The sequence below is a fragment of the Benincasa hispida genome, chromosome 11 (assembly GCF_009727055.1).
Source record: "Benincasa hispida cultivar B227 chromosome 11, ASM972705v1, whole genome shotgun sequence".
Lineage (NCBI taxonomy): Eukaryota > Viridiplantae > Streptophyta > Magnoliopsida > Cucurbitales > Cucurbitaceae > Benincasa > Benincasa hispida.
This window is the reverse complement of record NC_052359.1, coordinates 2,812,126-2,827,479: the sequence shown is the minus strand read 5'-3', so window position 1 is coordinate 2,827,479 and position 15,354 is coordinate 2,812,126. Positions and strand designations below refer to the sequence as shown.

Here is a 15,354-nt window from a genome sequence, read left to right as displayed (position 1 = left end):
TTATCAAAACATAATATCTCCTTCATATCAAACTATTAATACAAATATCTCTTCTCCCACAAGGGAGACTACAAATCCTAAAAAATATATAACTTCTACTTATCCTACTTTAGAAGAAATTATGTTTCAAAATAACAATAATCAATAAATGATAACTTTTCCTTTCAAAATGATTGACATAATTGAAAGCCAAACAAAAATACTAACATTAAAAGATATTAAAACTATATAATTACGGAATAATTATTTTAATAAAATTTTACATACAATATCCAACAAAGTGGAAAGAATAGAATCCAAACTCGAACCCCCCTATAAAATCACCACCTCAACCAATTGATAAGACAAAATCTTTATTTAGACCTTTTGAAATTTCGGATAAAGATTTAAAATTAATTAATTTTAAGGTAAAAAATCTAATAATATTTTAGACAAAATTAGCCTTCAATTACAAAATTTAAATCTAAACTCATAAAAAACATTAAATACACCAACATCAAAAGTTAATACCATTAATGAAACTCCTGGTGAAAATCATTCTGACATACACAAAACTAGAAGACAATTTTGATAATAACTTGGAAGAAAAGTTTTAGAACCTTACTCTTCAAAAGATAACAAATCCTAAATATCCAAAATTAAGAAATTAGTATTCCAAACCTTCTCTCCCAGATGAAGAAAGCCAACAATTAACCAAGCTCAATATACAAAAATGACATCTATAAATGGAATATAGATGACATGATTGAACATCAAATTCTAAATTTAATGCATGGAGATGACCTTAGCTGCCACTGCTTACAAGATACATCAAAATACATACCATCAAATTGCTCAAATTGTCTATAAAGATAAAAGTGTTGTACATGTGTCACTATATTGTACAGATGAAATTTTACACTTTAAAGTGTCATCTTCTGTAGAGACACGTCCTGCAATCCATGTTAACGTGTCATTGTAAATTATCAACGTGTCATGTTAATGTCATGCATGAAAAGTTTCTCATCTGTATATAAAGGAAGCTTAGTATGGATCGAAGGGTAGATGTCTTTTCTTAACTTCTGAGTGCTTTGTCTTGAGAGAAAAAGAATCTATACTCTGTGACAATTTAATAAAGGTTCTTCAATTCTACACATCCATCTTGATATTCCAAAACCCAAATAAGTCCTTAGCATATTTATATTTTCAATAACTATTTTATTTATATCAATATTCTTTAACAACTTTTATATTTTCAATAACTACTTTAGTTTTCCAAGAGTTTTCTTCATCATTTTCCACAATTCCATTATATTAAACTTAATCTCATCAATACCCACATATTCATCTTTCATATAATTTCTATCCCATACAATCATCATTTCCCTCAATTGCCACGTGTCAAGCATGCATGCATCCACCATCAACTACATCCACCTCAGGTGTATATATATAGTAATAATAATAAAATAATAATAATAATAATCAAGGCAAGGTTGGGGTCGGGGATGGGTAGGGATACCCTCCCTGTCCCCAATCAGGGCGAGTGCATACGAGGACCCAATCCCAAAGAATTTTTGCCATTTTTTTATTCAAAACAATTATCTAAAATCAAAATAGAACTTAATATATATTTTTTTTTAAGAAAATACCAATTTTAACTATGAGCTTGATAGAATTACATTTTACCATAAATTTTAAATTTCATCGAATTATACTTTAAACTTTGTTAAGTGTTTCATCTTCAACTTAAAAATATGTTGTAGCGTATGCTTTAGGTATGTTTTAGAGTAATATTGGAATTTTTGGACGAATGTTGATATTTTTAAACATTAGGTAATGCTAAAAAGAATTTTTATTAATTTAACCAAATCAATACAGCTTACTAGATTTGAAGTTACAAATATAATTTTTTTCGATGCTAATTTTTTTTTTTTTTTTAAAAAAAAAACTCTTGAACTTTGCTCTTTATTTAAACAATATCCTGATTACAAATTTCAAAACTATGCTTATAGTAGAAATAATTTTGAAATCCTACCACATCAGATTCTCGGGACTTTATTCCACCCCTAAAAATATTTATTTCATATTTTATTAAGATAATTGTGGACCCATAATTATCCTAAAATGAATAATTTCACTCCTTGTCCCGAACTTTCGAAAGGATTTCTATTTTAAAGATAATTTTTGGTACATTTATGAAAGATTTAAAGTAATATCGGAATTTAGAGAGAGTATGGACAATTTTTTAATAGGATTAAGATTCAAGACTAAAGTTCAGAAATGTGAGTCAGCCATGGAACTATACTTTATCCATTGCTTAGTGAAAACGACGTATTTCCCCTTTTGTAGATCAAAGCTCAAATTCAGAGCTCTGTTAATGGCGGAGGACCATCGCCATAGATAACACAATCCACCTCCAGCTCAATTTCATTAGCCCTAGCTCCTTCTGCCGGTGGACATGGCTGCTTCCCTCGTTCTTCCCTCCTCTCCATCTTCCTCTTACTCCTCCTTCCTCGGCCGCAGAGATTTCTTCTCCCACCACTCTCGCTCCAGAACTTGCATTCGTTATACCTTCGTACGCCTCTTTCCCTCTAATTCCATTCTTCTCTCACTGGGGTTTATTTTTTATTAACGATTTTTGAGAATTTTGACGTGTGTGGTGGATGGATCGAAATTTTATTTTTGAATTACAATTTTTGCAGTGTTCTGATACTCAATTTTGTTTATGTTTTGTTTTCTTTGTTGTATGTAGAAGTGTAGTTTGCCTGAATCGAGTAGATATGGTAATGGGAAACCAATTGTTCCGATTCTTAATGAGCGTAGTTTGCCGGAGTTCTTGGAATCGGCTAGAATGGGGAGACCGGTTGACAGAAGCAGTAATCGTTTGAAATTGTTTTCTGGTACTGCGAATCTTGCACTATCTCAGGTAAGGGTCGCTTCTTAATATTGTAGTGAAACGATTTGTGGTTTTATTTTGGCTAAAATGTTGTTTAGGTTCTAAATTCGAATTGCACTTCAATTGTTATAAGTTTGATTGTTCTAGTGCCATCGTCTTCACTTCTTTTATGGAATGTTGGAATCAATCTTTGTCAACTTTATTAAATTGGACAAACAGGGAGGTAGAGTATTGACTAGTATAGTTCATGACATCTTCTGGATTTTATTCAAAATGCAATAAATAGTGTAGCAGCTAGTTCCAGTGTAGTGAAGTTTACAACGAATTGATAATTCTTGTCATTGTCCATTGCCTCTATAACGATTAAATAACAAGAATGCAGAGAAACGGTTATATCAGTCAATAAAGCTTAACATTCACATCCTCAAATTTCCTTTAATTGCAGAAACGTCCTTTTGAAGAAGATCTTAAGTATCGAAGCCAAATCCTTAAACATATAGAATAACTTCCAATTAACATATTACACATGTCATGTGCATGTCATGATCTTTGCACTCTCCTAGATTGCTTATGTATCATCTTGTTTTGAATCTATGTATTCTACCATCTACCCTTTTCATTGAATTTTTTAAGGCTAGTATGTCCAAATTTTGATTGCTCATCTGTTAGCTGAGATCTGGCAGCCAATTTCATTGTTTTCTAAAGGAAGCTGTTCTGTTGGTGCAATAATATATGGTGTACAAGTTTTCCTTTCTATTGCATGTAAAAGAAATTCACTTCAGAAATACAGTACATGATATAGGAATATATATTTGTGAATAAGTTACCTAGCCTTGATATTTGGTCAACTAGTTCTAGGTTTTTGGTCTTATTTTATTGCACTTCGGTACTTGAAACTTGATTAATCCCTTTGAAGTTTTCAATTTCCTTAATTATTTTGTTTCCGATCTGCCATTCCCCTATGCTTCTCTCAGATTTTAGAACTTTTTATGGATGTGCTTTCTAATCTTCTGGTTTTTATTTTTAGGAAGTGTCTAGGTATATGGGCTTGGAACTTTCAAAGGTTAACATTAAGCGATTTGCTGATGGAGAAATTTATGTCCAGTTGAAAGAGAGTGTGAGAGGATGTGATGTTTACATAATACAGCCCACTTGCCCTCCTGCAAATGAGAATCTCATGGAGCTTTTTGTTATGATAGATGCATGTCGGAGAGCGTCAGCCAAAAACATCACTGCAGTTATCCCATACTTTGGATATGCCAGAGCTGATAGGAAGGCACGTTTAATATTCAGAATAGTTAGTTGAACTTATTAATGAATTTGCATGGCTTAAATATGCCTCCTAGAGAATTTTGATGATATAAAGAGACATGCTGAAATTTCGACATTGTTTAGTAATGTTCTTGATTGAGTTTCAACTTAAATGGGAACCATGAAAAAGTAGAGTACAGATGTAAGACTATGTTAAAGATTAAAGCTGATTCTTTTCCATCTTTTTTTATTATAGTCTGGGAGCATATAATTCAAGGTGTGGTTTATATGGTTGTAAAATTATCTCTCTTGGAACTGTATTGCCTTCCAGACTCAAGGTCGTGAATCCATTGCAGCCAAACTTGTTGCTAATCTTATAACAGAAGCAGGTGCCAATCGTGTTCTTGCTTGTGACCTCCATTCTGGACAGTCAATGGGCTACTTTGATATACCAGTTGATCACGTATACTGTGAGGTATTTAATACTTAACTCGTATCTCCACTTTATTACGTCGGGGTTTTTTCACAACATTAATTTTGTATCTGGGCACCAGCCTGTGATTCTAGATTATCTTGCCAGCAAGACAATTTGTTACAATGATCTGGTTGTAGTCTCTCCTGATGTTGGTGGCGTTGCAAGAGCCCGTGCTTTTGCCAAAAAGCTATCTGATGCTCCTTTAGCAATTGTGGACAAAAGACGCCAAGCACACAATGTTGCTGAGGTAAACATCCACCAGAACCCTTCTCCTGTCCTCATAATCTTGGTTGCCTATTTGAAATTTGGATGAGAATGTAGCTGTTTACTTTTGAATCACTAATAATAATCTTGAGCTTTAGAAGGCAGTCACCGTTGTCTTTTAGATGCTGATAATGCAGAACATAAATAACCAACGAACAGTTCTTAGATTGACAAATAAGTACAACTGGTTCTTTTTCCTAGACTAGATGTGGCAGTGTTGGGGTCCGTGATGATTGGTATCTAGACCAAGTATTAAATATCTTTTTGAAGTTCTCTACGGACACTCTCAGATTTAAGGGTCCTGCATATTACTTCTTTGATCTTTCACTTTCAAATATCAATGATTGCCGTTTACCTTGCAGGTGATGAACCTTATTGGTGACGTTAAAGGAAAAGTTGCCGTCATGGTGGATGACATGATTGACACTGCTGGTGAGAAGTCATGGATACCTTTGAATACTATGTTGTTTAATAGTTTCTTGTAATAGTTTCTTTTAAGATGAAATCGAAAAAACCTTTTGCTTTTTTCTTGACCTGGAACTTCTATGAAAAATGTTTGTTCCCCATGCATTTGGCCAGTGAAGCTTTATACTTGTCAGACGTTTGAACTGCTCTCTTGTTTTACACTCTGATTCACAGTGAAATTGTCTGCACCTTATATGTATCTTTTGTATTTTCGTTTTTCTGGGTGCAGGGACTATTTCAAAAGGTGCGGCTCTTTTGCATCAAGAGGGCGCTAGGGAAGTTTATGCTTGCTGCACCCATGCTGTATTTAGGTAATAACATTGTTAAAATATATGATCAATCCCTATGCCAGCTTTCTATAAAGTTTTGGTCTTCATATTTTTCGTCAATAATAATTTAGTCCTATCCTTAGAAGTGTAATGATGAAAGCCTGGAGGAAAATTTTTTAAGACAAAACAACCTAGGCATGAAATATGAGCAAGTGAATGAAGCCAACAGAAGTTATGCAGTCTAAAATTATAGCTGGTTCAATTGCTTGTCCCTTCAAATGACTCAATTACAACAAATTTCGAACGTTGGAAACTTTATCATTACATTTTAAAAAAGTATAGACTAAATCATCATGTTCGAACAAGTTACAGAAGCAAACATACAAAAGACTAAAAATGCATTTTGACCTAATAACTTCTAAATCTATCATATGTATCTCTCCCGCATTTGGATAAATCCTAAACGGGATACTTTATTTTCATTAATATCCAATTGTCGCTTCACTTATCTAAAATACAATGTCGTTTTTTCTCTTTTGTTTTTTCCACTTTTATGTTCATCATCCTGCAGCCCCCCAGCGATCGAGAGGTTATCGAGCGGCTTGTTTCAAGAAGTGATAGTTACGAACACGATTCCAGCAATCACAGAGAACTACTTCCCTCAATTGACCGTTCTTTCAGTAGCGAATCTATTGGGTGAAACCATTTGGCGAGTTCATGACGATTGCTCTGTGAGTAGCATTTTTAAATAAGACCAAATTGAAGTGCCATATAATACAGCCTTATGAAACAATACGTCAAGGATTCCTGCCTTATTTCAACAGCTTTTGTCTTGTTTTGTTTTGTTAGTTTAATTTTTTTCCCCTCTCCTTTTAAACCATCCATTCTTAATTATTCCTCCTAGTTTTCTTTTAGAATAATTTCTTGTAGTAATTCCTGTAAGGAGTTTTACTCTGACGTTATAAAATTTTGTAATTTTACATATTTTAACAGTTTTATATCTTCACAGAAGTTGATATATTTGATATTTTTTAACATGATATGTGAAAATAGTGTGGCTTCTTTCCTAATTCCCATCTTGTTATTTTTATCAACAGGTTATTAAATTATATGTTTTGTTATAGCCTCCTGTAAATGTTTATGTGAAGGATGAAGGTTACAAATTCATGATTTACTAAGGTCCCGTTTGGTAATCATTTTATTTTTTGTTTTCGTTTTTAAAAATTAAGTCTATTTTATCCACATTTTTTATAATAATTTGTATATTTTTTAACTACAATAGTTGAATTTTTAGCCAAATTCTTAACCAACAAGAATTTGGAGATGATGAAAGTAAGATAATAAAGTAAGAAATTTGGAGATGGAAGCAATGTCCATATACTTAATTTTCAAAAACATAAATAAAAAACAAAAATGTTATCAAATGGGACCTAAATGTATCATACAAGAATGGTAGTATATTCTAGCTTCTCTCTCCATGCATGTTTTACCAATTTCTTTGTTTGTCTCACATATTTGTAGCATAAGCCAATTGAAAATATAGGGTAAATACTGCTAGATGCTGTGAATTTGAGAAGTACAACGACGCATAATGAGTACATGGATATGGAGAAAATATAATATAATAATAATATATAATATAATATAAAAATATATTAGATAAATAAATAACAAAAGTAAAAAAAAAAATAATATAGAATGGATTTCTCCACTTTCTCGACCAATATGTGTACGTCTTTCAAAATCCACCAAATGTTATTATTTATAGACAATTTGGCAAATAAAAGGTGGATTATATGGACACTAATCTTGAGACACACACCACATGGGGTAATGGATAAGTGACACATGACCGAGACACTAATAATAGACATTTACATTACACCTAATTTAGCATATTTATAATACCCTCTTTAAATACCATTATATATGAAATATGTCTCGTTAAAACCTTACTAGAAAAAACTCACTGGAAAAAATCCTAATGAAGGAAAAAGAGTACATATTTCATATAATATGATACTCTTAAAAAGTATATTTACTTCCCTTCATGGAAATATCACTTGAGATCTCTAAGTCACCGCATAATGTTGTGCACCAGTTTTCCAAAGGTTGTGATAAGTAATGCCTTTGTAAATAAGTTTGTCAGGTTATTTTTCGAACAAATTTGTTGTACAGTGATGCCGTCATTTTCTTCAAAATCATGAGCATAGAAAAGCTTAGGTGAAATATGTTTCATTCTATCTCCTTTAATATATCCTCCTTTGATTTAGGATATACATGTTGTTTTGTCTTCGTATAATATCGTTGGAAGATTTTTACTAGAAGACAAATCACATATTCCACGAATGTGCTGAGTTGTTGATCTTAGCCATACACATTTTTCGATCAGCCTCGTGGATTGCAAGAATTTTAGCATGACTTGAGTAAATGGTTATTATGGTCTGTTTCACCGCTCCCCATGATTTAACATTTCCTCCACATGTGAACAGATAACCTATTTAAGATCTAGTTTTGTATGGATCAGATAAATATCCAGAATCTGTATAACCAATAGATCAAAATTTGATTTATTTGAATAAAAACAAACCCATGTCGACCATTTCTTGGAGATAACGGAGTATATGCTTAATACCGTTCTAATGTCTTTTTGTTGGAGAAAAACTATATCTTGCTAATAAATTTACTGAAAATGCAATATTTGGTCTTGTATTATTAGTAAGATACATAAGTGTACCAATTGCACTAAGATGTAATACTTCAGGACCGAAGTTTTTTATTATCATCTTGATGTCGAAATATATCTTTCTTCAAATCTAGTGAACGAACTTCCATTGAAATATTCAATGGATGTGTTTTGTCCATATAAAATTTTTTTCAAAACTTTTTCTGTATAAGTTGATTGATGAACAAATATCTCATCTGTTAAATACTTAATTTGTAAGCCAAGATAAAATTTTATTTTTTCCAAGATCTTTCATCTCAAATTCTTTCTTAAGATATTACATTGCCTTTGGAAGCTCTTCACGAGTCCCAATTATATTTAAGTTATCAATATATATAGTTATAATAGCAAATCCTAACTGTGATTTCTTTATAAAAACACATGGGCATATGGGACTGTTTTGATATTCTTTTTTCAACAAATATCTACTCTAGCGATTGTACCACATTCATCTTGATCGTTTAAATCTATATAACGATCTCTGTAACTTTATTGAATATAATTCCCTGGAATTTGATTTATATGTTTCAGATATCTTAAATCCTTCTAGAATTCTCATATAAATATCACTATCAGAAGATCCATATAAAAATGTCGTGACTACATCCATAAGATACATGTTCAGACTTTCATACACAGTCAGGCCAATTAAATATCTTAATATAATTGCATCCACCACTATAGAATACGTCTCCCCATAATCAATACCAAGTCTTTGTGAAAAATCTTGTGCAACTAGTCTTACTTTTTATCTTGTGATCTTATTATTTTCATTTCTTTTCTTCACAAATACTCATTTGTATCCCATTGGCTTGACACCTTATGGTGTTCAGACTAATGGTCCAAAAATCTTACATTTTGAAAATGAGTTCAATTAGTCCAAAAACCTTACGTTTAGTTCATCGTCTAACTCAGTGTCTATCGTATAAGAACACTCCACGATCATCTAGTCTCTCTAAGCTATCGTTTAGTAAATCTGATTTGCTTGAAAACTATTCCATGAGTAATTTCCGAGATTGGAAAAACTCAAAACAATGTTTTGCAAAAATCTTACTAAAATTAGGAAAACATTTTTCCTTTTATCTCACGGTTACCATGAAACTACCAATAACTTCCCACTTAATTGGTTATTAGAGAAAAAGAGATAATTATCCAATAATTAATATTATTATAAATATAAATGATAACCAACTTATCATACTATATTTATAACCTATAGTTTTAATATTTCATCTCATGAAACATACAAACCATAACTCTTTTTCTATTTCACGGCACTTAATGTAAATCTCATTTACATTAACCCTCCACTTGATGTATCTCATACACCATACCGATCATATCACATATAATCGAATTACCTCTTGTCAATTTGAACAATTCAAATCAACATCAAGAACCGATTCTCAACTTTAATCCATTGAGCTACCAAGGGGACCTTATGAACCTATAGCTCGAAGCTCCAATAGTACGTGAATAACTGACTAAACTCTTTAGTCAAGGATCTACCATCCGTTAACTGTCAGGCACTCCACTAAAGATTGACAGCTGAACTCTCATTACTACAGATATATTATGTGTCAATTTTAACCAATCAACAGTGCAACAACTCTTCACAGATCGCTCGTAAGTACAACTCGGCCAATAATCATTATGCCCCTATAGTTACATCTAACTCGTTAAGTACCACTGATCCATCTAATGAACATAAGTCATAGTCCTACTATGACTTAGTTCTCTCTTCCAAAGAGAAGCTGTGACCACTATGTTCAAGCCCCGGAATCAGTCCTTAAGGGAGTAATCTATCTACTCTCCCCTGCTTCGGGGAAGGAGTGAATTCCATCTTGTGTAACTGAGTTCACAGCTCCTAAATCAGACAAGTCCCCGAAAAGGTAGGCATGTTGAGTTGGCAATCTGGCCACTTTCACCATACTAATCAAATGACCGCCCTAAAAAACAGGAGTTCCTAAAACACTCAGGATTGAGGTCATGTCACCTATGGTCGTTTAGGTGAAATGTATGTCTCCAGTATCAAAGGTGTTATATATAGAGACGAATCATCTCGTGGTCCGATCTTATACAAACTCTTTGTATAGGATACCCTCATTCGCATGTCTCCACATGAATGGTTAGATCTACCATTTGTAGTAGTCTACAACACTTGCAAACCCCTATAAAATGGGTCGTATTCGTACTGTCACCAGGATCAGGAATCCCTCCTTAATCCTTATATTACAGATCTATTTAGGTTATCACTTAAGGCATAATTTACTTATATATCTCATATACATGCTTAAGTTTACATACAATAACCATGGAGCTTTGTTTATTGGATATGAGTAAATGCCAGAATGAAATAACACTTATTTTATTCATAAACAATATGTATAATTACAAACAACGAGACTTTGGGAGAATTAGGAAACCAATCCCAACAGATATGTTATAATATATAGTAAGCATGATTTAGGTTTTTATGGTTTTAATATAATTGTTATATTAAAATATGGAATGCTTGATGAATATTATAGCATGTCTATAGTTTTATTAAGTGTTATAAAATGAGTTAGATATTTAAAATCTATAACAAAGATTTAGGTACGCACACAAAAAAATAAAATAAATGGGCTGCACGATCTAGTAAACATGAAGTACAATCATACGATTGGTATGAAGGTGTGTTTCATGTGAAGACCGGACGTCATAGTCTCAATGCCAAAGGAGGAAATGTTCAAATATTGAGGCTAAACTGGTCCGAGCGATACTATTCATGTAACAAGTGGCAAGCATTCAGCATTCCATGCTCGCATTTTATGGCCATTTGCTCACATTTTAACATGAACTACGAAGATTTTATTGAGGACTACAACAAATTGTCAACATATGCTGAATGTTATTCTCCTCAATTTCAACCTGTACCGCATGAAGATTACTGGATCACGCACCCTAATATGCCCGTCTTACATCCTGATCCATCGTTGTTGAGAAAACCTGGTAGACTAAAAAGTTCATGTTATCACAACGAGATGGATTGGACAGAACCAGCCACTCGACAACGATGTGGATTTTGTAATCAGTTAGGACATAATCGAAGGAAGTGTCATTTGTTATTAAGACGGGCTCCAGATAGTTAGGGATTGACAAATAAATAATTTTTTATTATATATTCAATTTTTTTTTATTATAATTTATTGTATATTCAATTTTTTTATTGTAATCAATAAAGTTTTACATTATTATTTACCCTCACACTGCATATCCTGAGTGAATTTACCCTCACTTTTCTCTACTATTTTATTTACTTATTTCGCCTTTTTTTTAATTTACTTGATAACAAAATCAAGGTTGACCATATTTTTTCAGACTTATTCAATTATAGTCAATTTTAATATATGCACTTTCATTAAACTTATTCAATTATAGTTATTAGTTGTAACAAAATTCTGTTATTGTTGTTATTTTTTCATTAATGATTATTAGCTTTTTTTTTCTCATTGGTTATATATATATATATATACATTTATGGAAAGTAAATAAAGTGAAAGACAATTATGAGTGAGATCCTGCCCATGAGTGAGATTAAGCATTTCTTTAACAAATTGTCTTACTAGCGATGCTCACCTTACGAGCGAGATTCAGCCCACATTTCTAGCGAGATTCCCTTCTAGAGCGAGATCCATCACAAAATTAGCGAGATTTCCTTCACCCGTTTTATCTTTTATTGTATATTCAATTTTTTATTATAAAGTTGTACATTATCCTTTTAATTAAGTTGTACATTATTCTTTAATTATGTTGTACATTATTCTTTTAATTAAGTTGTATATTATTCTTCTAATTAAGTTGTACATTATTCTTTTAATTAAGTTGTATATTATTCTTCTAATTAAGTTGTACATTATTCTTTTAATTAAGTTGTTCATTATTCTTCTAATTGAGAAATAAATATTTTTTTAATTGAGAAATAATTTTTTTTTTCAGATCATGGCTTTAAACCCAGGACCTGTTGATCCCGATGTTTTGCACGACCAGTCCATTCATCGATCATCTGTTGTATGGCGAGATCGTACTATTGGAGAAATATCTTGCAGGCGTCGAGAGGCAGTTCTCCAATGCACTTTCCCGCTCCACCCTTGAATACTACCACTACTGCGCATATCTGGATTCTATGGGGTTGCCAGATTAGGATTTATTCAGTTGGACTGGCATCTGGTCACAGCCTTGGTCGAGAGATGGAAGTCCGAGACGCATACATTTCATATGTCTATTGGAGATTGCACCATCACTTTATAAGACATAGAAGTGTTGTTGGGGTTACCTGTTGACGGTGAGCCGGTCACCGGAGTGATGTACGATGACTGGTAAGAATTTTGTCAACTGTACCTCGGTACAACCCCACCTACCGATAAGATTAAAGGATCGAGGTTAAGTTTAATATGGTTAGGAACACAATTTCGTGAGCTCACAGATGATGCAGCGAGGAAATCGTCATAAGATATGCGCGAGCATATATACTACAAATGATGGGTGGAAGTCTGTTTTCAGATAAATCAAGTCATTTTGTTCACTTGATGTTCCTGCCACTGTTAGCCAACCTCCATGATGCGGGGCGGTATTCGTAGGGTGGAGTATGCTTGGCATGGTTGTATAGACAACTATGCAAAGCAACAAGACCTGAGGTTCGAGAGATAGTTGGACCTTTCATACTTTTGCAACTATGGGCTTAGGAGCGATTTCTAACAATGACTCCATAGCTACAACATGTTAATGATGCTCAGTTAGTTAGATGAGCTTACGGTTCTCTGTATGTTGTTTTAATTCAATTTAATTTTTATATCACTGATCTAGTTAATTTAAATTCTAAATTATCAATTTAAAAATTTAGGTAGAGAAACAAATTTTGTGTGACTAGGATAGCCACACATGTAGTCAGCCAGTAGAGATACATGTTTGATCTGCTTCAACCTGAACAGGTACATTACATTGAACCTAATTGATTATTTTATACACATTTTTATTGTATTTGTCTTTAATATTCTCTAATATAATATTTTTGTGTTTCAGGTTATTTGGGAGCCGTATAAAATTTTTATGCATACTTTGCCTAATTTTTGTACGAATGGTAAAAACATATGGCGGACGATGAGTCCTCTCATATGTTTTCACATTGGTGAATGACATTTTCCTGACAGGGTGATGAGACAATTCGGTTTTCAGCAGGATGTCCCATCGTCTTGTAATACTAAACTCGACTACATGATATTGACCTAAGGACTGGAGTTTGGTCCGAAAAAGTTGCACATTTGGTAGTGCGATGGCACTATCGTGCAAGGGTTATTGTAGTGGGGTTTCTCTTGAACAATTTGACACATATGTCACTTCATAATATATTCATTTGTATAATAATATCACAAGGCCCTACGTCACTCGTCCAGAAGCAGCTGTAGATCATCTGGTAAATGATTGAATATTATCTAATTATTATTAATTTAAATTTATTTTAAATATTGTCTAATTGTTTTATAATTCACAGAGATCGAACAACAGTAGAATCCGTAAGGTTGCGAATGATCCGAACTAGGTTTTTGCTATATGTAGTGACAACCAAAGCTATATGGAGGAAATTCATTATATGTACGATATACCTATTGTTCCTCCACCAGCTCCTAGACGTAGAGGACCTGTTCAGGAAGAGGATGAGTTTAATGAGATTGCACATAATGTGGAAGAGTTGCCCCCTATGATGCAGACGCAGAGTCAAACTGATTATGTTAGTCTAATGATGATGATGCTAGCATTTGGTTCAGGACATTATGACTTAGAGGCTGGTCCTTCGTCTTCATACGTGCATGGACATGGTCGGGGTTGTGGAGAGCATAATGAATATTTATATTATGAAGCGCCTGCAAAGGTACCAGAGCAACATCAAGAAGAACCCGAGCAACCTCAAGTTCGAAGTCGACAACGACAACCTGCTCGAAAACAACGACGTCCGCCTTATGAGACACATTGATTTTTGTAATTATTTTTATTTAAATGAGATATTTTATTTAAATGAGATATTTAATTTACATTTTTTTATTTTTATGAGATATTGTTTTTTTTATATTTATTCTTTTTAGAGTTTAAATAAAATAATAAATATTTTTAGAAATTGTTTTTATAAAATGAAAAATTAAAAAAAAAGAAGAAAGAAATGAAGAAAAGAAAGAAGGTGGAATGTGTAATAATTAAAAAAGAAAAAAAAAAAAGAAAGAAATAAAGGGCAAGGTCGAGGGTTCAAAATTCAATCAAGGTAGGTCGAATTTTGACCCTCGAGTTATAAAAAATATATATATATTATATATATATTTTTACAAATAGTTTGAAAACAACCTTATTTTCCTAAATAGTTTCTAAAAGGACAATATCATTTTAATTTTCCCCTTTAGAGACATGCGAGTGGGGGCATCCTATGCAAAAGACGTTTTCATAAGACCGGTTAACTAACTATGAACTCCGGTTAACTAATTTTCCCCTTTACTATTAAAACTAACTATTTCAAATTCGATGACCTAAGCTAACTCGATCTTAATCCTGAGCTAACTATGAACTCCTGTCTATTCAGGGTTATCATTTAATCTGCATAGATGAGAGTGGTTCAACATCACCGCTTAATAAGCCTCCCATTTTAGGGGTAAGATTAGATAGATAGCTAAGGACGTAGTCTTGCAAGAGGAAATTGACTCCTACTCGTCTTAAGGTCAACAGATAGGTTGATCCCTTAAGTACTAACTTCTGGTCTTGAATAATGGGGCCCTACCTTCTATGTACAGAGGGATTCGGTTAATTGGTTGGACCATAAACCAATTATTCAATAGAGGTTCAGTGGAGACTTAAGAAGCAAAATGTATTATAAGGGTAAAACGGTAATCTTGACCTAGCTGTAAATACAAACAAACTGTGAAGGATCAACTTACCGATTATGGTTAAATCAAGTGGATAGAAATATATCTACAATGAGGAGAGTGCAACTACTGAGCTATAG

General features: G+C 32.9%; 1 protein-coding gene across 2 annotated transcripts; it reads left to right on the top strand.

Moving 5' to 3' along the window:
- The first annotated feature begins 2,272 nt into the window (after positions 1-2,272).
- LOC120092166 (ribose-phosphate pyrophosphokinase 1-like) lies at positions 2,273-6,652 on the top strand. 2 transcript variants are annotated; one of them, XM_039050396.1, is made up of 8 exons: positions 2,273-2,557; positions 2,738-2,908; positions 3,906-4,154; positions 4,461-4,604; positions 4,684-4,851; positions 5,231-5,300; positions 5,563-5,644; positions 6,174-6,652. In XM_039050396.1, exons 1-8 carry the CDS (start codon positions 2,441-2,443, stop codon positions 6,352-6,354), a joined length of 1,182 nt encoding a protein of 393 aa, XP_038906324.1. In that variant the 5' UTR covers positions 2,273-2,440; the 3' UTR covers positions 6,355-6,652. The 2 variants fall into 2 exon arrangements, with proteins under 2 accessions (XP_038906324.1, XP_038906323.1); XM_039050395.1 differs by having other exon boundaries at positions 2,275-2,557; positions 2,735-2,908.
- The last annotated feature ends 8,702 nt before the right edge of the window (positions 6,653-15,354 follow it).

Excerpts from the sequence above, each read along its gene's own strand:
- LOC120092166 (XM_039050395.1), top strand. The coding sequence starts at position 2,441 with ATGGCTGCTTCCCTCGTTCTTCCCTCCTCTCCATCTTCCTCTTACTCC. Across the intron at positions 2,558-2,734 it reads CTTGCATTCGTTATACCTTC|AAGTGTAGTTTGCCTGAATC; the intron begins GTACGCCTCTTT and ends TGTTGTATGTAG. Across the intron at positions 5,301-5,562 it reads TGACATGATTGACACTGCTG|GGACTATTTCAAAAGGTGCG; the intron begins GTGAGAAGTCAT and ends TTCTGGGTGCAG.